Below are 25,015 nucleotides of genomic sequence, written 5' to 3'. Positions count from 1 at the left end.
AAGACATAAATGTGTTTAAAACAAGGCTCCACTTGCAATATTAAGGCCTTTTCCAAGTAGTACACATTAACATTAACACAGTGTGTTCTCAAGAGACTGACCATGAGATGAAACCCCATGATATGAAGAACAGTTGAATAAACTCAGCATATTAAAACTGGGTGAACTGGTTTTCAAAAATGTAAAGCATTGCCATGTGCAAGAAAAACCATTCTCATCTTGTGTGAACCTAGGCAGAACCAACACCAATGACATACTAGTAAGACAGATTTTGGTTCAAAGAACTTATCGGTGCTGTCCACAGATAAAACAGCTGTTGGAGGAGCTAGTTCATGGGGGACTATTTGTCTAGATATTGTAGATGCCTCTCTCCGCCTCTTTCTTTGTTGGATCCTGTTTTTCTTGATTTCATATATTCCCAGTTCCTGTTCCCCGCCACCTTGTTTTGCTGAAGCGTGTTTATTATATTTATTAATAGCTCCCAGAAAAAGAAATGCTGAAGTAACATTTTTTATTTTTATTTTTAAAAAGATGACCGGTAAGGGGATCTTAACCCTTGACTTGTTGTTATCAGCACCACGCTCAACCAGTGAGCGAACCGGCCATCCCTATATAGGGATCCGAACCCGTGGCCTTGGTGTTATCAGCACCACACTCTCCCGAGTGAGCCACGGGTTGGCCCTGGGATAACATTTAAAAAAAAATTTTGCGGGCCAAGCCCGTGGCGCACTTGGTAGAGTGCTGCGCTGGGAGCACGGCGACGCTCCCGCCGCGGGTTTGGATCCTATATAGGACTGACCGGTGCACTCACTGGCTGAGTGCCGGTCACGAAAAAACGACAAAAAAAAAAAATTTTGCATATAAGATTTGTCGTTTGGTTGGATAAAATTCTAAGCAAAATTGGAGGCACTGCTCTTTTGCAGTTTAGCTTTCAGTGGTGTTGAGGAAGAGGATGCCATACTGTTTTTAGAATCTTATCCTTTGTGTTATGTAATTTCACAACGATGTGCTTTGGTTTGGGCTTTTATTTTTCCCCTACTGTGCGGGATATTCCTGGCATTTTCAACTGGATTCACATCATTTAGTTCTGGTAATTAAAAAATAAAAATATCTTCCTTTCTGTTGGTTTTCTCTTCCTGGAACCCCCTCTAGCTGTATGTTAGACCTCCTTTATCGTTCCTCTAATTTTTGTATCATTTCTCTAGTATTTTCCATCTTTTGTCCTTTTATTCTACTTGCTGTTTTTCTTACTTATCATCTAGAATTTCCATTGAGGGTTTAATTTGAACTATCATATTTTTAATTTTTAATATCTGCTCTTGTTCTCTGGAGTCCATTTTAAAAATAGCATTTTGTTCATGTTTCATAGAAACAAGAACATCTCTTATGTCTAAAGTTATTTCCCCCCCATTTCCCAAATTATCTGCTTTCTCTAATTTTCATTCTTACTGTTGTCTTGGTCTCTTTTTTACTCACAATGGAAGCTTTCCTTGAATGCCTGCTGATCCTAATACTTAGCTGTGTATTAAAATGAGACGTAATGTGTTGTCTATATGTAGATGTGAGGGTGAATGTGTGTGATTTGTTGGTGAGAGGGTGGAGGGTTAATGTTGGAAGGAGTTGTTGATTGGCTTTACTATAAAGTAATTAACAGGGCTGTAAGCTGAGATTTTTTTTTATATATTCTCCAAATATATCTGTAGAATTTTTTTTCCAGAAAATGATCTTCTAATCTCTTGCCCGAGGGTATAAACCTGACTGCCAATATTTTGGGAATGGGATATGAGACGGGGACTGGAGGTCTCACCTTTAAGTGTGTAGACTCTAATTTGCTCCCCGTTTTCACTTTATCAACTTACCTGTGTACCTGAATTGAGAACTTCTCTGGTTCAATCTTTCCAGGGTCTCTTGTAGGATGGAACAAGGGTTAGTCACCTGGCTGCACAGTACAGGGTTTCTTATGCAGACTTCCAACCAATCTCCTTGTTTTCAACTCATTCCTCAGTTCTGCCTTCCATAGTACTTATGCCCTGTGATGCCTTCTTGGGTTTGGAAAGGCCAATAGCCTTGTCCTCATCAACATACCGTTCTGTAGGAATTGAAGTTTTAGTTTCTTCCCTCATCTAAGTTTGTAAGAACAGAGACAGTATTTGCCACATGGAGTCCAATGAAACATCTGGCTTCAAAGGACACTCAACAGATGATTGTTGGAATGAATAAAGGTCTAGCTAAGTGACCTGAAGCCAGCACTAAATTTTCTGAATAATAATTTCTTAATCTGTAAGTTGGAATAGCCACCCCTGACTTTCCAATTTCACAGGGTTGTTGTGAACATAAAATGAAAACATGTGAAAATGCTTTGCAATATGTAAGGATTTCAGGTGCAGCTTGGTTTTGGACCAAGATAAGATTTTATACCACCAGAACAAATATTTTATTAGAATTTTCATTTTCATCTGTATAAGGTTCCTTATCCCCACTTGGTAGAATCATCTTCTTCCTTTCCTACTGTCTCTGGTGAATCACTGCTCAGGTTCCAGTCAATGTAGTAGCTGTAAAGAGTTCCTCCAAAGGGTAGATCTTGGAGTAATCACACCAATTTGCCTTTCTCTAGGGGACCACATGGAACAGAAGTTAGCCCCCATCATAAGGCAATATATCTAAAAATATGTCAGGCTTACATAATTAATTAATAAATCATTCTAAGAATTAATCTGTAGAACTTAGTTTATCAAGCACCAGATATTTATAGTGGGAGTAAAGCATGAATACTAGAATTACGGGGTGAGAGATTCAATACTTTTATTCTTATTATTTTTGCTGATGACCAGGTATTGGTGGCCATAACTTACAGAGTTCAGTGAATCAACATGTATATGCCATATCTCACCAAATACACAATCAAAAATTACCTGTAGGGGCTTAAAAACTGTCTATTTAAAATACAATTAGTTGGAACATGACTATGGGGCTTAAATACAAATATTTCACAGAAGGTATAGTTTGGTTAAGTGTCATTGCCACAGTAAAAAAGAAAAAAATAAAATAAAATAAAAGCCCTAATATACGCCTTAGACATTCTCTTTTTGTTACTTCCAGTGGTGTCCACTGCTGGAATGAAGTGTACAGTTAAAACTTTGGCCCAAAAGAAAGAGACAGAAATATATAGCAATTGCTAAAAGGACTTGTTTCCCTGGCCATATAGTAACAAGGGATAGATAAAAAGCCCCTAGCTCCTGTGAGGTCAAGAAGCTGCAGCTTTTGGAAGTAGATATTGCTCCTTCCTCACTCTCTGGGCCCCGCTTCTTGGAGAGCAGTGGGATGTCAAGAAGATGGGGAACAGGTAAAACAATTATACTAAAGTGGTATTAGTTCACTGCTGTCAAACAGTTCAACCTAATAAAGTGGGACGATTTCAATTACTCATAAATGTATTGTTCTTCAGAAGAATTTTAAAACATGTTTCAGTAATTCTTGAAATGGCTCCACAATCCAAAGAAATAAATAGGCACTCAAATGGTTCAAAAAGCAAAACAAGTCTCTGGTTTCATTATATATTCTTGCTCTATCTCTAGTATATTTAAAAAGTAAACATTTTAATTTTAAAAAACTATTATTAAATTTACTCCTTAAGCTGGAGATTCCTGAAGATAAGGATTTAAAGAGAAAATCAATGTCCCTCCCAAATGAACAGGGCAATAATCCTACTAAATATAAACTTTCTATTTCTCTCCATTCATAAAATAGACCAAAAAAAGCATCATTGTTCTCTAGTTTTATTATTTCTCAATTTTCTCAACACAAACTATAACTCATTTTGAGATTTTTCAGTGCATTTCACAGCAAAAATGAGCAAGGGAATCATTAAAATGGTTGTACATAAACCAATTCTTTTTCTTATAATTTACAGTTTGGTGAAAAATTGTTCTGCTGTTTTCATCCTATTAACCCCTTTAACAGAACACAATTTAACAGAGTACAAAGCTTAAACGTCTTATGATGATACAACAGACACAGCCATCTACGATGGCTGATGAGTAACAGGTATATGTTATACACACTGATTGGAAGACCACATCAGAAGAAACAGTAAGGCACCACTCTTGGGAAATTAAGGTAGCTTGCAGTAACAAGTGTTCAGCACCATAAGTAGGTGCTCTATAAATACTTGAATGAAGGATAAAAGCCATAATTAGCACTATTCTTTCAATTGCTAGCAATTCTGCAACCTCAGTAAAATACTTATTTAAAAAGAGATTTGTACCTGAATACAACTTCCTGAAATCTTTTTCTCCTGATATCATTTTATTCCATTTTTTTCTTCAGCATTTAAGTTTCCTTGAAAATAAAATAAAACCATACCTTACATGTGCTCAGCCACACATATAACTTCTGAATTACTGACAAATATGAAGTCATTTAACATCTGAATGAACAGAGGTAAGATAAAGCATACTTATCCAGAGGGATAGCACATAATACTGGATATTAACCTACAAGTGAAAAAAAGATGAGGAAAAAAGTAACAGTTTTGTTTTTAAATATTTGTTATTTTCTTTAATGCCTTAGTTCTTGAGAAAGGCGAAAATCTCATCATATTGACATGAACACATTTAAAAAAATTGTCTCTCAAGTATAATATTTAATAAAACTAGGTATTGAAAAATGTTCTGAAATTTTTCAAGTCAATGCTGTTTTCAAGTATATTAAAATGCTCAGAAGAAAAAATTCTCGATGGTTATAATTCTAATCAATTTATAAATACATTTTTTAAAAGAGTGTTCCAACAGAGGTGGATAATGGATAAGTTCCTCAGACACAGGCACAGTCTTTTTTGAAGAAATAGAATGCCTTGTTACCACAACCTGGTTGATTTTTTTTAACACTGATTTCAGGCACAATGGCTGAATCCACTTCTGGGTCATCTTCCTCCTCCTCTTGGTTGGTTCACAGGAGTAGTGAACACCTCAGTTACAGACAGAAGGCAAAACACAAACTCTGAAAGAGACTTCACTTTTCACTATATAGAAATCAAAGTCACTGAATTCTCACTGTTGTGTGTATCTGCTGCCCCTGTGCAAAAATAGGGGATTAAAACTTAGCTTTAGGAGCAGGAACTGGATAAAAGATTAATCATCTAATAATTCAGGTAAAAGGTTTTAAGATGGTATTGCTCACATCACATGAACAGGTTGGTGAGAGGCCCATTGTGTCTCATTAACACTTTGGTCTTGCTGCAGTATTACGGTGCCCTAGTAGGTACATTTGTGTTTAACTAATCTGAGTCTGTGAAATCAGGAAGCAGGTCACTCAGTGCAATGATTCCATTCTGGGAGGGTTTAGGATAAACAGAGAAGAACCTCATTTGGTCGAGTGTTAGCATGTGTCACTCTGCTGGTTGTGTTGTTGGAATTACTTTCCAAAGGGGCTTATGATAAATCCAGCCATCTCCCTGAAACAAGTAGAAAGATAAATTAAAGAACCACTCATCTGATATTTTCAAAACCCCATGTTGTCTTCAATTTATTTATACTTTTAAAAAATATTTTTATATATTCACTCTATCTTCTTCCAAAAATGATTTAAAGCTGGTATTCACTGTTCCCTGTTCCAAAAATGATTTAAGTCCGGCATTATTTAGCTCATAGTAACAAGGACTCCTTCCTTGACCAAACTAGTCAGGCTACTTTGAGCCGTCTCCTTGAGTAGGCTTTGCCCTTAGCCTGCAGAGCCCCATCTTAGCAAAGAATCCTGATATGCCAGTTTACTGAGAATCCTCCAGCCTTGATATCCAGTCAAGCTCCTCTCCCCTGATCTTTGATACCTAACCAAGTTCCTGTTAGTTCCATCCACTCCCTCACCCTGCCCGTTGGTTAAAAATCCTCACTTGTTGGCTGGCCAGTCAGCTCTGCTGGTCAAGGATTTGGATCCCCATACCGTCCAGCCACCCCTTCCCAAAATCCTTACTTGTTTCCACTGTATTCAGAATTAAATTCAATCTCTTTTCCCATCCAACAGTTTTGAATGAAGTCTTCCTTCACATCAGAATAATTTCTCTTTAACAATAGCAACCATTAGATTGTTAATTATATTAAATCACCTGGTCGATAACTCTCAATGCTTATACTGTTCTTTGAAAAAGATTTCGGCTAACTACACTATAGAATGTTAGATTTTGAAGTTAAGATGTGCTATCTGATCATCTCTTTTTACAGATGGAAAGAGGTTCTGAGAACTGAAATGAGTTGCCCAACTTCATCCAGGAAGGGGCAGAGCTCTTTTCAGTGCATCCTCAGATGCCTTCTCTCACACATACTTCCTTTTTTGATCTTTACAATATGTATATTTATTCACATTTTACAGATGATGAAACTTAGGTTTGAAGTGGCAAACAAACTATCCAAGTTGCAGCTCAAACTTAGCACATCTGACTCCAATATGGTCCACTACACCATAAAACCCATCCAGCTTGTATTCATATACAACAAGAAATTTTAAACATTCGCTTAAGATGATATAACCAATAGAACCCAATGGACATATATAATAACAAATGTGAAGAAATGGAAGATCTATATAATTTAAACGTCAGTGAGAAATGGTCAGGAAAAGAAGACAGGTGTGATTAAATGATAGAAACACTTTGAGTTAGTTTATTTATACTTTCCCAGGTTACTCTACATAGTCTTTTTACACTAAAAGTGACTCTATTCTTTAACCCTCCATCTAACTCACATCAACTCCTAACTGGTCTATATAATCTAAGAGCAATAATGAAAGTACCAAACAAGTGGAAAAGCCCTTGTTACTAATGACAATAATTATGAAACATCTACTATGTACCCAGCATTCTCCAGGACCACTAGGGGAGACAAAATTGACTTCAATTAGTTGGGGTTCTTTTTAGCAAAGGACATGATGGCAGTGGCTCCGAATTTATTATGAACCAGGCTGCCATCCTCACCAGCCTCACTTGTACTCTGCAGTGCTTCTCATGCACGATGGCACACATCATGGTACAGACAAACAGAGAATGTCACTTAGGGAATTAACATCACGACATAATTCTAACCCATCTGCTGCCCCACTGCACCATGGAACACCACTTAAGAAACCACATTTATATCTTACGACCCAAATGGGTGCAAACGGCAGTTACTGAAGTTCATCTAGGTTGAAAGAAATTCACTATTTTATTGGATAATTGCATATCTTGCTACCACTTTCTGCATTTGTCTGTCCAACATCACAAAGTGTGATAAAAAGATTAAAAGGTAGGCTCTTAATATCTGTCATTTAAAGAATAAATGAGACATAGCAAGTTTATATGTCATGTCAGTAGCAAGAATCAGTATAAGAATATCCTTTTAAATCCCATCGATTGCATCTTTTACAAACATAGCTCCCTGCTCTCAGTCCCTAGAACTCATTTTTAATGATATACAGAGGTCCTCATTTAGAAACTCTCCTCTCTAGAATTTTGCTCCTGGTATGTCTGATTTCTTAATGAGTTTGAAATGAAAAAAATCCAATGTTAACAGAATAGAATTTTGAATAGTACACAAATATTTATTTTTCATATAAAGGTATAGAGATGTAAAATACTTTCCCTTTATTATTCCTATTTGTGAAAACAGTTGGTATTTATAATAGATATCCAAAAATTGGAAAAATGAAAGTAGTGAAACTATTATAATAAACTACAGGTTTTTAAGGGCAAAAACTTTTTCCAGATTCCTTCCTGATGGACCAATATTAAAATTCAATGGGTTTCCTTAGACTTGGCTATAGACAAGAAATTTTTTCTTCATATCAGCTGTGGCTTATTATTCACCTTACTCTGAGTTCTATGTCTCCCTTAAAATGTAGTCTCTGGAAGTAAGCACACAATTTTAGATGTGGTACAAAAGGCAGTAAATTACTAATTGCATTTTCTATTATTGTGACTAAAGATTATGTTAGCATTTTGATGTGTAGTCAACTTAAATCCCCAAATATATTACATTTGAACTTTTGGTAGATCACTTTACTTTGACAAACTGTAAAAAGTTAATGAGAGAGCTCGTAGTAAGCTGGACTACTTTTACAAATAACGATGTGTAAGTGATAGCAATTCAACAAAGCCTAGTAAGCCAAATTTTCACTAAGTAGATAATGAATTTTAGCCCGAACACATGTACAACATACCTCTTTGATAAAGTATTTGGTTTTCCAGGGTGTGCCTGTTTCAGTACGATGCCTTTCTTCAGTCCTCTGGCATTCTTCCAAGGTACGTTTATGCTCTGTGGCTTTATCAATTTCAGATTCCCTTAGAGAGTCTGTCACATTTTTCCATAATCGCCTGAAATCCGAAAAACTTCATATTTTAGACATTCTTGAAAAAGATAATTAAATACAACTGGTACCCTAAAAATTACAATAATTTTTAAAAATTACTTTTCCTAAAGTAGATTTATAATTTCATGCCTATGAGTTACAAGAACACTGATACTATGCTGCCAATATTTATGTCCAGGATGCTGCTGCTTCTGCTTCTTTTTATATTAAAAATAATTTGCATTGTTACAAGTTACAAAAACAAGATTTTTATTTTTAGGAAACAGGAATTAACAGGTAAAAAAAGAAATTTTTTAAAAAAGCTGAAATGTTAGAGAGACCACCTGTACTTTGGACATGATGAAATAACAGAGACCAGATTTACTCTCCTGCCTTAATCTACTAGACAAGCAGACAAAATACAATGAAATAATGGTTTTCAGATACTGAGCAGGACAGTAAGGCAGTGCAGGACAGTGACCTTTGAAAGAAGAGAACAAAGGAGGCGAGGGTCCTATGAGTTCTCATACTGAGCAAAAAGCAGTGTAAGACAGTGACCTTTGAAAGAAGAAAACAAAGGAGGTGGGGGTCCTGTGAGTTCTCCAACTCACTGCCTGGGGAGTTTATAGGCCACAACACAGGGAAGAAGAAGCTTAACAAACCTCAAGCAAAAGAAAACTGCCAAGACAATTCCTTAAGGAAAGAATAGTTTATTAAATGAATGGTGCTGGGACAACTGGACATACACGTGTAGAAAGATGAAATTAGACTCTCACCTCACACCATGAACAGAAATTAACTCAAAATGGATCACAGACCTAAATGTAAGAGCTAAAACAATAAAACTTTTAGAAGGAAATATAGGAAAAAAGCTTTGAGACTTCAGGTTAGGCAAAGATTTCTCAGATATACCATAATCCGTAAAAGATACCAAAACCACAATCCATAAAAGAAAACACTGATAATCCTATCTCATAAAAATTAAAAACTTTCATATTGCGAAAAGCGCCATTAAGAAAATGAAAAGAGGAACAACAGACTAAGAGAAAATATTTACAAAACATATATCCAGTAAAGAATTTATATCCAGAATTTACAAAGAACTCCTGTAATGTTATAAGACCAACAATCTAATAAAAAAAAATAGGTAAAAGATATAAAAACACATTTCATCAGAGAAGGTAAACAAATGGCTGATAAGCACATGAAAACATGCACAACATCATTAATCATTAGGGAAATGTAAATAAAAGCCACAATCAGATATTATTTCACAACAAATAGAATGGGTATAATAAAAAATACAGAGAATAGCAAATGTTGAAGATTTGAAGAAATTAGAACCCTAATACATTGCTGGTGAGAATGTAAAATATACACAACCCAGCAATTCAACTCTTAGGTATTTACCCAAGAAAAATTAAACACATGTCCCTACTAAGATTTGTAGGAGAATGTTCACAGCAGTATTATTTATTGTAGCCCAAAACTGAAAATGTCTATCAATTGGTGAATGTACAGACAAAACACGATATATCCATACAATGGAATACCATTCAGCAATAAAAAGGAATGAACTATTGATGCGTGCTATTTCATGGATGAACCTCAAAAACATGCTAAGGAAAGAAGCCAGGCAATAAGAGCTCTCATGTACAGAAAACAGATTAGTGGTTCCCTTGGGGCTGCCGGTGGCAGTGGGTATTAACTGTAAAGGGGCATGAGGGATTTTATGGTTAGATAAAAAGATTCTAAAACTGATTTATGGTAATGATTGCACCATTCAGGATAGTTACTAAAAACCTGTGTACACTTGAAACAGTTGAATTTTATGATATATAAAACACATCTTGATAAAGCTTTTCTTTTTAATGGCAATTTTAATATCAAAGTAGAATTCAAAGCATGAACTACTACCAGGGATAAAGAGGAGCATTTCACAATGGACAAGGGAGGGGGCTGGTCGGCTCGCTCAGTTGGTTATAGCACAGTGTTATAAAACCAAGGTCAAGGGTTTCGATTCCTATACCAGCCAGCCACCAAACAAAAAAAAAAAATACATCGAGAGGACACAATAATCTTAAATGTGCATACCCCTCATAACAGAGCTTCTAATAAAATGAAGTTAAAACTTACAGAACTACAAGGAGAAATATTCAATTATAATTGGTAATTTCAATAACCAAACTCAATTGATAGAACAAGTACACAGAAAAGCAGTAATGACACAGAGGACTAGAAAAATACTGTCAATTCACTTGACCTAAATGATATTTATAGAATACTCTTACCTAACATCAACAGAATATACATTCTTGTCAAGTGTACATGGAACATTTACCAAGATAGGACATATTCTGGGCCATAAAACAAATCCAAGTAAATTTAAAGGATTAAAACCGTACAAAGTACATTCTCTGACCAAAATGAAATCACAGTGTTAAAATATCAAGGTCAAGGGTTTGGATTCCTATACCAGCCAGCTGCCAAAAAAAAAAGGAAAAAAAAGAAATTAAGTTAGAAATAAGTAATGGAAAGATAACTGGAAAACTCTAAAGATTTGAAAATTATCAAAACATTTCTAAATAACTTGACGAGTCAAGAACAAAAAACAATCACAAGGGAAATCAGAAAATATTTTCAAATGAAAACACAGCAAAAGTTGTGGGATATAAATAAAGCAGTCCTCAGTGGGAAATATACAGCATTAAGCTTTTAGAAAAGAAGAAAAAACAATCACCTAAACCAGGGGTCAAACTATGGCCCACCACCCATTTTTAGAAATAAATTTTTATTGCAACATAGTCACATTCAACCATTTACTTATTGTCTATGGCTGCTTTCATGCTACAATGGCAGAGACCATCCGGCCTGCTAAGCCTAAAATATTTACTCTCTTGCTTTTTATGGAAAAAGTTTGCTCACCCCTCACCTAAGCTTCCACTTTAAGAAACTAGAAAAAAGAATAGAAAATGATGCACAAAGTAAGTGGATAAATGGAAATAAAACAGATAAAAGCAGAAATCAATGAAAAAGAAAACAGAAAAATAGCCAAAATCAATGAAACCAAAAGCAAACCAGCTTTTAATTTTACTGAGTAAAATTAATAAACCTTTACTCACACTAATCAGGAAAAAAGATATTACCTACATATAGAATGAATGTGGTAACATCACTGTAGATTCTACACAGATCAAATGAATAATAAGAGAATATTAACTATATGCCAGTAAATTTGACAAATTAGATGAATCAATTCCTTGAAAGACACAAACTACCAATGGTTACTCAAGAAGAAATAGATAACCTTAACAGCCTTACATACTAAAGATATTAAATTTGTAGTTAAAAACTTTCCACCAAAGGTAACTATAGACCAATATCCCCCATGAATATACACACACAAGAAATTCTTAACAAAATTTTAGCAAATAAAATCCAGAAGCATTTCTTTACTGTCTGGCTTAATAATAGCCAAATTTTTACTTTTTAAAATGGTCAATGTGATGGTATAGCCAAATTCACATATCAGATTCTACATTCAATCTGTTGTGATATATTGTTTTAGCAAACACAGATAAAGGAAATCTGGCCTCACACAGATATATTTGGGAAAGGAAAGGGGAAGATATTTTCAGAGATTTTTCAAATAATTCAAATTTTTCATACTGTATCAAAACTCAGCAAGTGGTTATCCTTTAAAGGTTAGCTGCAATGTGGGAAACTGAAAAATGTCCATTAATTTTTCAGTTAATTTACATGGAAATCTTTGGGCTAACTTATACCCTTAAATGGATCACTTATCTGTGCATGATTCTGTAATACCATGCACTAATCATTTGAAAAATACTATTTCACTGAGTTATGCAGACCTTCCAGATGCGGACATATTTCATTACATAATGTTTTTAAAAATCACGTTCATTAATATCATTACCAATTTCAACAGAAAACTCTTTACTTGGGAAGCTTTCAAGTTCATGGTGGCAGATACAAAGTTTTCCAAATTTTTTGGTTTGCCTTGAAGCTCAAATTTTATTATTAGAAACAAATACTGTCAATTGTTTTTCTTGAAGTATCACATCCACATCTTTCATTTATAAGAAAAATGTCTGCCCAATATTAAAATTAGATTAATAATGTCATTGTCTGACAAAATTTGTCTGTCAATCATTCATCTAAGGAAAAATGGTGTTTCATGAAGAGTGATTAGTTCCACTTGTGACTCAAATGCCTGCACAAGTGCTTTTCCTCCAGATACCCACCATACTTCAGTATCCAGTCCAAGTGCTTTATGCATAAAGCTCCCCATTTGTCAAAAAGAATATTGAAAAGACATGTATGCAGAGGTCCATATTTAATAAAACCAATAATTTGTACTGCTTTTTCAAGGACATGTTAAGAGTAACTGGCATCTTAAGAAATGTAAGCACATGGCAGTGAAGACTATCATGACCACTTACACACGTGGTGCCAGTGCCGTGATTAGTGCCCAGGCCCAGCCCTGCTACCCGCCACTCCTTTGCACCATCAATCCAAGTGCCCACAGAGTGAAAAAGGTAAATAACATTTTAGTAGTATTGTGGAAATATTTTTTAACTTGCAGACCCCCTGAAAAAGTTTCAAGGACCTCCCAGGGTCTTTTTCGTGACCGGCACTCAGCCAGTGAGTGCACTGGCCATTCCTATATAGGATCCGAACCCGCGGTGGGAGCGTCGCTGCGCTCCCAGCGCCGTACTCTCCCGAGTGCACCACGGGCTCAGCCCCTAGAAGAATTTTTAAAATAATCATTACTGTTTTATTTTAATGACCAAACCTGAACTTTTGGTTGATAGGTATTTCATCCTTTCATACATCTAGTTATAAATTGTTTGGTTCTATTTTTGTGATCTTCATTTAAGATGTTTAATGGTTCCCTGTATTTCCTTTTTTCTTATTTTTAATTGATACAGTAATATTTTCACAGAACATAAAATTTAAACAGCCTAACAGGGCATTCTTAAAAAGTAAGTCTCCTTCCTATCCCAGAGCATACACTACTCTTTTCCAGAAGCAACCACTGCCAACACATTTTGGAGACTGTACCTTATCAACACATATAGATCCACTTCATTTATCTTTAAATGCCTATGACACATACTGCCACACTGCCCTCTAGGAAGGTTGTACTGGTTTACTTCTAACCAGCAATGTGAAAATGCCCATTCCTCACATCTTTCCCAAAAAGAGGTATTATATACAAAACTAATTTGTTTTATTGTTTAATTTGTATCTCTTTGAATTCTAATTACCTGAATAATTTTTCGTTTTCTTAGTGAGCATTTAATCGATTTTTCTATTTTTGTGAACTACCTCTATATGTCCTTTGTCCATTTTTCTATTGAGGTGCCAGTCTTTTTGTTAATAATTTGTATGAGCTTTTATAATAAGGGTAGTAATCCTTTGATTGTTAAATGTTGTTAATATTTATGTTCAGTTTATAAATGTTTGATTTTTACTGAAATTTGACTTTATATCATATAACATCATAGCTAGTAAGGGTTTAAGAGCATCAGACCAGAAAAACCCTTTCAATTTACAAATGAGGAAGTTGATACAAACTGGTGAAGTGACTTGACCAAGGTCACAAGTTAGTGAAAAGGCTTAGATTAAGATCCAGAGGGGGCCGGCCTGTGGCTCCCTTGGGAGAGTGTGGTGCTGATAACACCAAGGCCACAGGTTCAGATCCCTATATAAGGATGGCCGGTTAACTCACTTGGGAGAGCGTGGTGCTGACAACACCAAGTCAATCAAGGGTTAAGATCCCCTTACTGGTCATCTTTAAAAAAAAAAAAAAAAAAAAAAAGATCCAGAGCTTCTGACTCTTTCCTTGATGGATGCAAGGACGACATACCTGGATTCAAATGGATCCTGCTTCTCCAGAGGTCTTACTCTTTTCTTTGTCACTGCCAGTTTAGTCAAGTCCACATACTTCGTCTCTCCACTGCTGTAAGTGAACTCAAGAACACTATTCCATTCCCCTTGTACTTTGCATACCACAGTGCTGGTGATGTTGTGCTTTACTTCAGCTGTAACCCTAGAAGCAGGTGGAAAATAAAGATACCCTCTAATAAGTGATATCAGGTTTGTTTCTCAGGATTCTGAAACACAAGAACACACCCTGTGAATCCTCTTTAAATTAGTTATATAGCTCACTTGAATTTGTCAGTGCCAAACTCAGACTCTGTAAATCCCATGAGAGCTTCCTTGATAATGTTTTCAAATAACATCAATTTTAATCTTCAGAAAGAACACTAGGAATCAATTACCATAAATGATCAAAGTGTGGTCTTTAAAATTCTTGCTACAAACAAAACTATTATTAAGACTAAATAGAAATACAAAAATATTAACATTTTCTTTTTATTACAGTCTAAAAATGTTGCAAAATTAAAATGTACTTTTACTAGTTAGTTCTATTTATTTAAAAATTTGGAGTCCCTATATTGAGATTCTAGATAGATCAACTATATTAAACTAAATAAGCCTAATTTTAAATTAAATATAGAAACCAGACAAATCAATAAGAGTTAGAAAAATATGAGTACATTAAAAATTTTTAAATTCTCTTGCTGAAATGGAAAAATTAAAAAAGCATAGTGTACAAAAATTATCATTAGCACCACTGAACTCAGAGAGACCTCAAACACTACTGCTGTTGAATTTTAATGAAGTTAAGTTATCTGGCTGTTTACCAACAGACAGCTGCACTGATGCAGCTCACATATATCAATAGGTATGGGCCAGAAATAGGAACAGAACTAATTATTTTATTTTATGTTTTTGGTGGCTGGTTGCTATGGGGATCTGAACCCTTGACCTCAGTGTTACAATACTACACTCTAACCAAGTTAACCAGCCAGGCTGTCCTAATTATTTTTAATGAGGTGTTTTATGTTCACTATAGGACACAACAGGGTCAGACTAGATTAAGATTGGTTCAGAACTCAGGGAAGAGTGGGGAAAGGTTAGGGTCTAATCAGTGTGCCAGAGATTACGGTTTATCTGAATTCAAAAGGGAATACAAAAGACCAAAGCTGAGAGGTTCAGGCAATAATTTAGGAATCCTAACTGGCATCTGTCAGGTTTAAGTCAAGGGAATAAAAAGGACAAAGCAGAACTTAGGAATTTAGTAGAATTTAGCAGAATTTAGAGCCCACAGTATTTAGTAGGAGAATAAAAGGTTTGCAAAGCAGAGGCAGGGGTATAAAGAGCCCAATAAGCAAAGGAACTGTGAGATATCTTAGAGATGAAGGTATACAAAGGTTTGGAATTCAAGAGCAAAACAAACATTCAAAATCAAAAGACACGAGCAACTGTAGCTCACTGAACACAAGAAACACCATGACTACAGGTCTGTTTGATTACAGCAGGTATAGGAACTCTGGGTTATACCTCACAGCATATGAACTTAAATAACTACACTGCTAAGGGGTCTCTTGCCAGGCTGAACGTTTCTCGTGATGTCATTGCATGTTTCCTCTCTGATCCCACTTGCCAACATCCTTCCCTTCCTTGAAAATTAATCTCTAACCAAACGAGATCTGAGGAGATGACACTGAGTATTTATTTCTTCCCTTCTCCATCCATACATACTAAGAACTATATTCTAAGAACTGAGGAATGATAACACATTTGTCACTCGATTTTTATATTACTGCCACAGCATAATCTCTCAAGTTTTCGTTATCTTCCACAAGCCTTTCTACTCGACAAATATCAACTGTAGGTCCCTGTTCATGATCACTGGATTATATGGGGTCCCTACCGCTTAGAGCTGCTGCATGGCAAGAGCAACACGAAGAGAACTTGGGCAGAAACAGGAATCACAAATATTCATCAGGAACTGTAAAGGAGCATGAGGAAGAAGGGCCTCACTTCACTTTGCTTATAAAAATTCTTCACAACAGTCTACTGTGGGGTTGGCAAACTTCTTTTATAAAGGGCCAGAAAGTAAATATCTTAGGATTCTCAGGCCAGACTGTCTCTGTTGCAACTACTTTACTTTGTCACTGTAGCACGAAAGCAGCCACAGACAAGTAAATGAATGGGCATGACTGTGTTGCAATAAAAATTTACTTACAAAAACATGTTGGGCCAGATTTGGGTGAAGGGCCACAGTCTGCCAATGTCTGATCTAATTTAAAACGTACAAAGAACTTTCACAGCTATAATTTCATCAAACTCATTTTACATACCAACATACTGCTCCTTCTGCCTGACATGCCCTTCCTCCCTGGCTTTATTCCTCATCCTTCAGGACTCATCTCAGGCATCATCTTTCTAAGAAAGCCATGTCTAATCTTCTGGACTGAACTGCATGCTTACATTGTATGTACTTAGGACAGTAATCACATGGTAATGTTATTATTGGTTTGCTACCTCCCTCACTAAGACTGTAAGCTCTAAGACATGGGATGGGTCTCAACTCTATATCCTCAGTTAGTACTTAGCAGAGTGTCTGGTAAATAGCAGGTGCTTAATAAATGTTGCTTGAATTGAATGAGAAAACTAAGCCCCAAAGAGCTTAAATCATGTGCTCAAATTAATATCACTACCTAGAATGAGCTAGTGCGAGCAAAAGCACACACTGTAGAATGCCAGTGTCTATGGAGAGTTAACATATGTAGAATATTTACAATACACTGAGCATTTTATATATATTATGTCAAGCCTTATGACTATCTTATTTCTATAGATGAGGAAACTGATGCTCAAAAATTTAGGTAATTGCCCTAATTCCCATAGCTATTATATGATAAAGTCAGGATTTGAATACAGGTCTGATGGATCCAAAGCCCAAGTTCTTGTCAATAATTTTAGGTACAAATTTCCTTAAAACAACTTGACCTCAGGTCTGATATTATCATCATTTTGTAGCTATGACAGATAAAACTGAGGTACTTCAGAGAAATATTTTACAGGACAAAGGGAAATTGTAGAAATAACCCAAAGAAATGAAGTTTAGCTCTGCTTAGAGCCAGCTGTCATTCTGCTTCCACGCAGCAGCATAGACTTCCTGTCCAAACAGAAAGTAAAAGGCCAAGTTTACGAATTTAGTAAGTAAAAGCTTGTACCAAATTTTGAAAACTACCATAGGAAAAGTACATTTAAAAGTTATACCAATGATTAACACGAGGCAAAAGAAGTTAGGTTATGGTCACTGATTTCTAACCTTTTTTTTTTTTTTATGGTGATTTCTAATCTTGGAGAAATTCTGAATACTCAATAATTCTTTAAGTGTAGTCTGGTAAGCATACAAAGAGCATGGTTTTTGAATCAGACCAGCTCTGCTGAGTGCCTTAGAGAGCCTAAATTTCCTCACCTATAAAATGGACAAGCTAATACTTTACCTCATAGGGGTGTTGAGAGATTTTAGATAACGTTTATGAAAACACTTATGTACTTTTTTAAAGTAAATTTTCATACATGGCCATCCAGAGTAGACAAAAGTTAAAGCTGTGATCAAAAGCCATGATTTTACTGGAATACATCGACTTGATACATCATCTTCTCCTGCTAAACTCTGTACCTCAGAGCAGCCATTTCTCCATCTCTCTTGTCTGACAATAACTGGGCTATTAGTTTGTCTTTCAAATTTGTAAACATTTTTTAGGACTATCACTGACTAAGATGACGAAAATACTTCAAATAAATTGTACCAATCATCTAACCATTGCTTTAGATGAGGATCCATATGAGCCAAGGGTAGTTTTAAGAAGCAATTTTACCAAACGACTGACTATATTTTGTAAAATACAGTTAGATGAACTCTGCCAAAACAAAGTTAGATGTTCAAATGTTAGATATGAAATAATTTCCTCTAATAGTTTAAGACATTGGCTTCTTGTGGGTGCTCTCTAGGTGCTAATATAATATGACCACTATGAAGCAAGTTCTCAAAATTCAAGTCAAATTCTGGATCCTTTTATGGCTGAGGCAATTGAAAGGCCTTCTTAAAATTATGAAGCTTAAAAATATTTCTAACACAGAAATCTAAGATGTCAACAAAGCACTTGCCAAGGCATTTAAGCAGATGAGAATTTTCTCTCTGACAAAAATTCTGCCTCTCTCCAAAACTCAGGCTTATGAAGATGAAATGGTCCTACATCTGGGTAAGAATGCAAGTTAAAATTTCATTTTCAAAGAAAAAAAAAAAAGAAAAAGGCTTTCTTGTCCAAACTTGTAAAATCTAACGCATGTAGATTTTGCGTCAATAAGTGACATAAAATGCAGAATATGCTGCCCTTAAGGTACTTACCAAGAACTAAATATTACATTGTTATCCCACTCATCACTAAAGCTAGGATAATTGATAACCGATAAAGCATCTGCTTTCTCTCTTTCTAAAGAGTTGACATGTAAGCCTTTTAGATTTTCTAGACCCTGTTTTATAAGCTATGTGGGATACTGGATATATTAACTTAGCTTTAAATAGAAAAGCTTTTATTGACTGAAAGTTAAGACTTTACCTTTTGGTTTTATTGATGATATATATAAGAAATACATAAAGGGTAATCACATTTTATGCAGAATTACTGAAGACACAGTTTATTATGTTATTCAATGCCACTATGTAAGGATATATGCAACAAATCCCTTTAGAATCTACTGCCAGGAAAATAGTTAGTATCTCTTGAAAAAGTGATATGCTTCCTTTATCAGACAATGAGAAGTAGGTTTAGCATCATGTTTCTTTTTTTATTTTAATAGATTAGTTATAACTAAATTGCATTTTCAGTTATAGCAATGATCTAATCCTAGCTTCACAGTATTATTTTTGTCTTTTCCTATCTTTATGATTATTATGACAAACTTTATTTTTAACTATTATATATGAGTTTTTCCTAAAACCTTACAAAGGCTTTCCAAAAATAGTATCCTGGATTCTAAGACTAGACTGAAAGCTTCTTGAAGGCAGAAGTAGTAATCTTTATTTCTCAGTATCTCCAGTACGCAGAAAATTATATTATATATATATAAAAAACATATGTAATATATATGTGTTATATTAAAATCTTGATATTACACCACATGCACATTTTATATATATATAAAATCATCCTAAAGTGAGTGTGGAAAATGTTACCTGGAGATGGACAAGGGAATAGAGAATAGTTAAGTAGGCTCACTTGGCTGCATCAAAGAAAGTTGTGGAAAATGAAGGAGTAAGGGAAGACAGGTGGAATACGATATATTTATACTAAATGCAGACAGCAGATAATGTGTCTGCTCCAATTGCAGAGGACTAAAAAAAAAAAAAAAAAAAAAAAAAAATCCAGGCTATGTTTGAGGAAGGAGGCATGGCCATTAAATAAAGCCATGAAAGAAGGCCTTAGTTATAAGATTCTGTAAAATCAAAGAAATAAAGGTGTCAAGAAAAAGAAAGTCTGCTTCTAATATCAAGCTTCTAAAAGAGAAATGAGGGCCGGCCTGTGGCTCACTCGGGAGAGTGCGGTGCTGATAACACCAAGGACACGGGTTCGGATCCCAAACAGGGATGGCTGGTTTGCTCACTGGGTGAGCATGGTGCTGACAACACCAAGTCAAGGGTTAAGATCCCCTTGCCGGTCATCTTAAAAAAAATAAATAAATAAAATAAATAAATAAAAGAGAAATGAGGTGAAATCACTGGTTTTAAGGGAGATCAGGATAGAAAAAAATGAGGAAACTTCAGAGTCCATCAAAATTATCCCAGAGTTATGGAAACAGTGTGTATATGAATGCAAAGGGGAGAGAGAGACTATGTTAGAGAAAAGTGTTACACTTCCAAGTGACAAGAAGACTCAATGAGTGTGCCTTTGCATATAGATAAAGTGTAGGAAGGGATAATAAAGCCAATTTAAGTAAGAAATTCAAAGAAATAAGGTCGTGAATATAATGACTGATCATTAACAAAAATGGTGATGTCTACCTGAAATTATTAAGAGTGTTAAAAAATATGAAAACCAGGTATCAAAAGCCAGTAAGGCTTTTTAAAATGCTTGCTTTTGGATGGAGCCTCTAGAAACTCAGCTGCAAAAATGGAAAAAGCCCAAGTCACATGGGAAACCAACATGTAGGTCCTCTGAGATAGTCCCAGGTGAGCCCCTGGCCAACAACCAGATCAACTACCTCCCATATAAATAAGCTATCTTGGACATCCAGCTGGGTTTAGCCTGTAGATGAATGAAGCCCCAACCAACATCTGACTATAACCACATGAAAGACAACTAGTGAGAATCACTCAACTGAACCCAGTCAACCCACAGAACTATAAGAGATAATAATTAATTGCTCTTTTAAGCACTGGAGAATAGCACTTTGAATATAATGTATGCAGGAAGTCTTCAGTTTTAGAGAGGTTTATTACCAGCAGTAGATAACCAGGACATCAACCAAAGTTACTACAGATGCCACTTCACCCCTCTAAATTCCTGTCAGTTACTGCTTAAAGTGTGTCTATTTCGAATGCCTAACTGGTCTCCCAACTTCTAATTTCACCTCACCACCCACCCCCACTCCCTCCTTCACTTGCAGCTAAAGAGGGACTTAAAAACTAAGAGAAAATTTCTATGCAAGATATGGCAGGAAGGAACAATCTAATGTCATAGTAAGATTTGGTGGGATGAATTCTGATTCTCCACACTTAGGTAGTCCTGAAAATATAATAAATTAAATTCTTATAATTTATATTTATTATTATAATTTAAGGCAAGAAAAAGCAATGACTCAGGAAAAAGCTTTGGATACTTTGCGTTTGGGGAAAAAAATTATCCTGAGCTCAAAACTATAACCTGAGTTCTTATAAAGGGGTTTTTGTATAAATGTAATCAATATACCAAGTGTTTAAAATATAATTAAGACTTAAAAATTAATCAGAATAGCTACGTAGTTGAGCTGTTACAAAAGAAAATTCTTCTGAATTTGCAAGAAAAGTAACATTATGTTTACTAAAAGTGGAATATGGTTTTAATTGAATAATATAAGAGAATTCATATGAACAAATACAAATGAATATATGTAAGCAAGCCTTTAATAGCCTCTTATTTCCTTCCTAGCAAAAATTTAATATTGGAAGGGAACCCTTTGAATAGAAATGAATATGGGAGTTTCTTTTTTCTTTTTTTTTTTTAAATGAATATGGGAGTTTCTGCTCACAGCTCAACATTGGCTCAACATGTGATAACATATGGATGGAATAAATGTGGGAAATCCTTAAAGATTTTCTCTCCTAATCAACCCAAGAAATTTTGCAGAGAAGAAAAACCTTATGATGAATAATGATTCTGAACAATCCTACAGTCATTATTTACCACTTATGGACATGGGAGAACTCACACTGGAGGAAAAATCCTGTGGAAAAGACTTTATTAATCACTCATACCTTAAATGGCACAAGAGAAAATATACTGGAGAAAAGCCATATGAAGGGAAACACTGTGAGGCAACTCTCTATAAATAATGTGAAAGACTTCAAATTGGACAGAAACTATATAAATGTGATCTCTGTGGCCTTTAGTCAATTTGACCTTAGATAACACCAGAAGATTCACACTGAAGAAAAACCCTGTAAATGAAGTAAATGTGGACAAGTCCTCAGCCAGAGCTCTTCCTTTTACACCACCAGAGAATTCCTACTGCAGACACAGCCGAATGACATGAATACAGAAAATCCTTTATTCATAGAGCCACACTTGCAAAGCATATGAGAATTCACACTGAAGAATAGCACTTTGAATATAATGAATACAGAAAATCTTCAGTAACTATTCATTAAAGACTTCTCCCTAGAGAGATATATATACATAGAATCAATACAGAAAAGCCTTTAGGTGGAACTCTTTATTAAACATCAGAAAATTCATATTAGAAAAACTCTATAAAGACCCCTTTAGTACATACTTAAGCAACTAATACAGAAGTCTGCCATAAGATATTAATGAAAAGATGAAAATTAGATCAGTAAATAAAAATAGATATGCAGCAAATATTTCTGATGAAAAATCTAGATCATTGTTATTTGTATATTCAAAAAGCATAGACTATTTTACTGAGTAAAATGACCATTATTTCTTTTAATATTTCATAACAGCTGATCAGTTACTCACTTTCTAATTCTTCTATTGTGATTCAGGTTTATTGTGATATAATTTACACATAATGAAACACACTCATTTTAAGTGTACAGATTGATTAGTGTTGATAAATGTATATGGTGGTAAAACTACCACCAATATCTAGTTTTAGAATATTTCCACCACTTCTCAGGCTCCTTTACAGTTTATTTTCTATTTTCACAAAGACTGGCAGCAAGAAAAAAATACCTCTGAACAATAGCTGCCCCAAAACAGTATGTTGTATTCTTACATCAGGGTTAAAAGATATTTTCAAATGGCAAGAACTTAATAAGAATATGGATTAATGTACTTAATATGAAAGTGAAAAAAATTACCATGAATTTGTGTTAAATTTTTACAGTTTAGATACAACTAAATATTCCAAAAAAAACTTTCTGTGTATGTTGGTGTTTGCAAGCCTCAACATCTCCTTCCTGGCTGATCTCCACTGCATAACAGCTGGTACCAATGCTGTCATCTACTGATTTGCTCCCACCTGTGTGTGGCTCTAGGATTTTCATTTCAGTTATATCAACTATCTGGCATTGAGTAGAATATACTAACACCAAAACCACCATCTTGGTTCTTCATGTCATTAAGAGTGATTGCTGAACAAAATAAAGATGATAAACTCAGAAGAGAAAAGAGCTCAAACATCTGAAGGGCTATCTTAGGGGAGAAAGGGTTATCAATTATGTGCAGCTCTAAAAGCTCAAATCTAAGAATTCATACCTAAGAAGTTAACCAGTAATAGATCAATGGATCATTGGAAATAGCTAGAAGTTGTCAGTATAGACAAGTCTCTATCTCCAAGAAGAAACTCACACTTAACCATATTTCCCAATAAAAAACATGCAAATATTTACAGATCACTTACTGTAATAAAGGGCCCAAAACAATACAGGTCTGTCAAAAAGGTTATAGCCATATTGGGAAAATAAGATGAAACAATAAAAGAAACAAGATTGCATACAAACAATGTGTTATTAAACAAAAACACATTAATATGTGTTTTTATAATATGATGAGTCCTGTAGGATTTCACACACACACACACACACACACACACACACACACACACACACACACACACACACACACACACACACACACACACACACACATTCTCTCTCTCTCTCTCTCTCACTCTCTCTCTCTCTCTCTCTCTCTGCCCAGAAAGTTTGCAAAAAAGGAAACTAAAATTGCTCCATGTCTCCTTATCCAGAAAATAATACTGAAGAGAAAAAAATCATGTGCCATTAAAAAAAAATACATGAATATCATTGATAATAATAAGTGCTGGATTTGGAAAATTTATCACTGCAGTTGTTTTCCCCTAAGCATTCTGCAGAAGCATGTACTTTGAAGAATAGTTTCACCAGTGCAAGAATGTTATGGAGACATAGATTTCAGCTCTAACTTCATACAAACAAGGGGGGTTTGAAAATGGAATTGGCTGCCTCACACACTGTGAGATCTGTACTAATGATAATGTTCCAACACAGATTGAACAAATGAGTTCTCAGGCATGTTGCAAAAGAATTTATGCAGCTAGTAAATATTGGTCTTGTGACTTCTAAATTCCCTTCTTGAATCCTGTGATTACTATGAAAGAGTGAATCTCAAAACAACATGTTGACCAAAAGTTAGATATGAAAGAGAACACAGTATATGATTTCATTTATATGGAGTTCAAAAATAGGCAGAATGAATCTATGGTGTCAGAAATCAGAATAGTGGTTACCCAAAGCAGGAGTAGTACAAGTTGCCAACCTAAGTATGTGTGTGTGAGAGAGAAAGCGAGAGAGCGAAACTGTAATAGGGCATGAAGAGGGGGCCTCTGGGATGCTGGTAATGTTCCATATCTAAATGAAGGTATTTAGGGCTGGCCTGTGGATCACTCAGGATAGTGTGGTGCTGATAACACCAAGGCCATGGGTTCGGATCCTATATAGGGATGGCCGGTTCGCTCACTGGCTGAGCGTGGTGCTGACAACACCAAGCCAAGGGTTAAGGTTACGATCCTCTTACCAGTCATCTTTTAAAAAATAAAGACAAATAAATAAAGAAAGAAATAAAGGTATTCAAATTTTCACTTTGTGAAAATTCATCAATTTGCATACTTTTAAAATATGTTATTCTTCAATAAAAAGTTTATGAAAGCTATCCATGAAAATGAAATGAAAACTATCCATATACTTCAGGGACAGTCAGGCTAGAGTCAGTATCCTTTTGAGGATCCTTTAGAAAACTTGTCATCATATAGTTTAGGTGATCTGGACTAGTGCTGAAGAGACAAACAAGCCAAGAAAGGAGTACAATAACTGGCCAATTCCTACATGAAATTAGAACAAAGCTACCATTCAATATTGGTGCCTAAAGAAATTGGCTTCCATCACTGTGCTTCTTGAACTATTTCTAATGATTAGATATATTTCTACTGTAATTTACAGAAATAGCTACCTCCACTGAGGTCTGATCTAAATCTGAATTCCACTAAAGGCAGAATTGGGCCAGAAATTGTTAGAAATTCTATTCTACATCTCATTAGCTACTTCTTT

General features: G+C 35.2%; 1 protein-coding gene across 3 annotated transcripts in view; it reads right to left on the bottom strand.

The window, feature by feature from the left end:
• Positions 1-3,760: 3,760 nt before the first annotated feature.
• OSBPL11 (oxysterol binding protein like 11) overlaps positions 3,761-25,015 on the bottom strand; it is a 92,999-nt gene continuing 71,744 nt past the window's right edge. For 2 of the 3 annotated variants that reach the window (XM_063099307.1, XM_063099317.1), the window contains exons 11-13: positions 14,210-14,392; positions 8,188-8,341; positions 3,761-5,452 (exon numbers count right to left, since the gene is read on the bottom strand). In XM_063099307.1, the coding sequence (XP_062955377.1) occupies positions 5,387-5,452; positions 8,188-8,341; positions 14,210-14,392 (403 nt within the window). In that variant the 3' untranslated portion in view covers positions 3,761-5,386. Of the gene's footprint in view, positions 5,453-8,187; positions 8,342-10,597; positions 10,800-14,209; positions 14,393-25,015 lie in introns of those variants that run through there. The other variant, XM_063099328.1, reaches the window with a different exon arrangement.

The sequence above is a fragment of the Cynocephalus volans genome, chromosome 1 (assembly GCF_027409185.1).
Source record: "Cynocephalus volans isolate mCynVol1 chromosome 1, mCynVol1.pri, whole genome shotgun sequence".
Lineage (NCBI taxonomy): Eukaryota > Metazoa > Chordata > Mammalia > Dermoptera > Cynocephalidae > Cynocephalus > Cynocephalus volans.
This window is presented reverse-complemented; position numbering and strand designations above follow the sequence as displayed.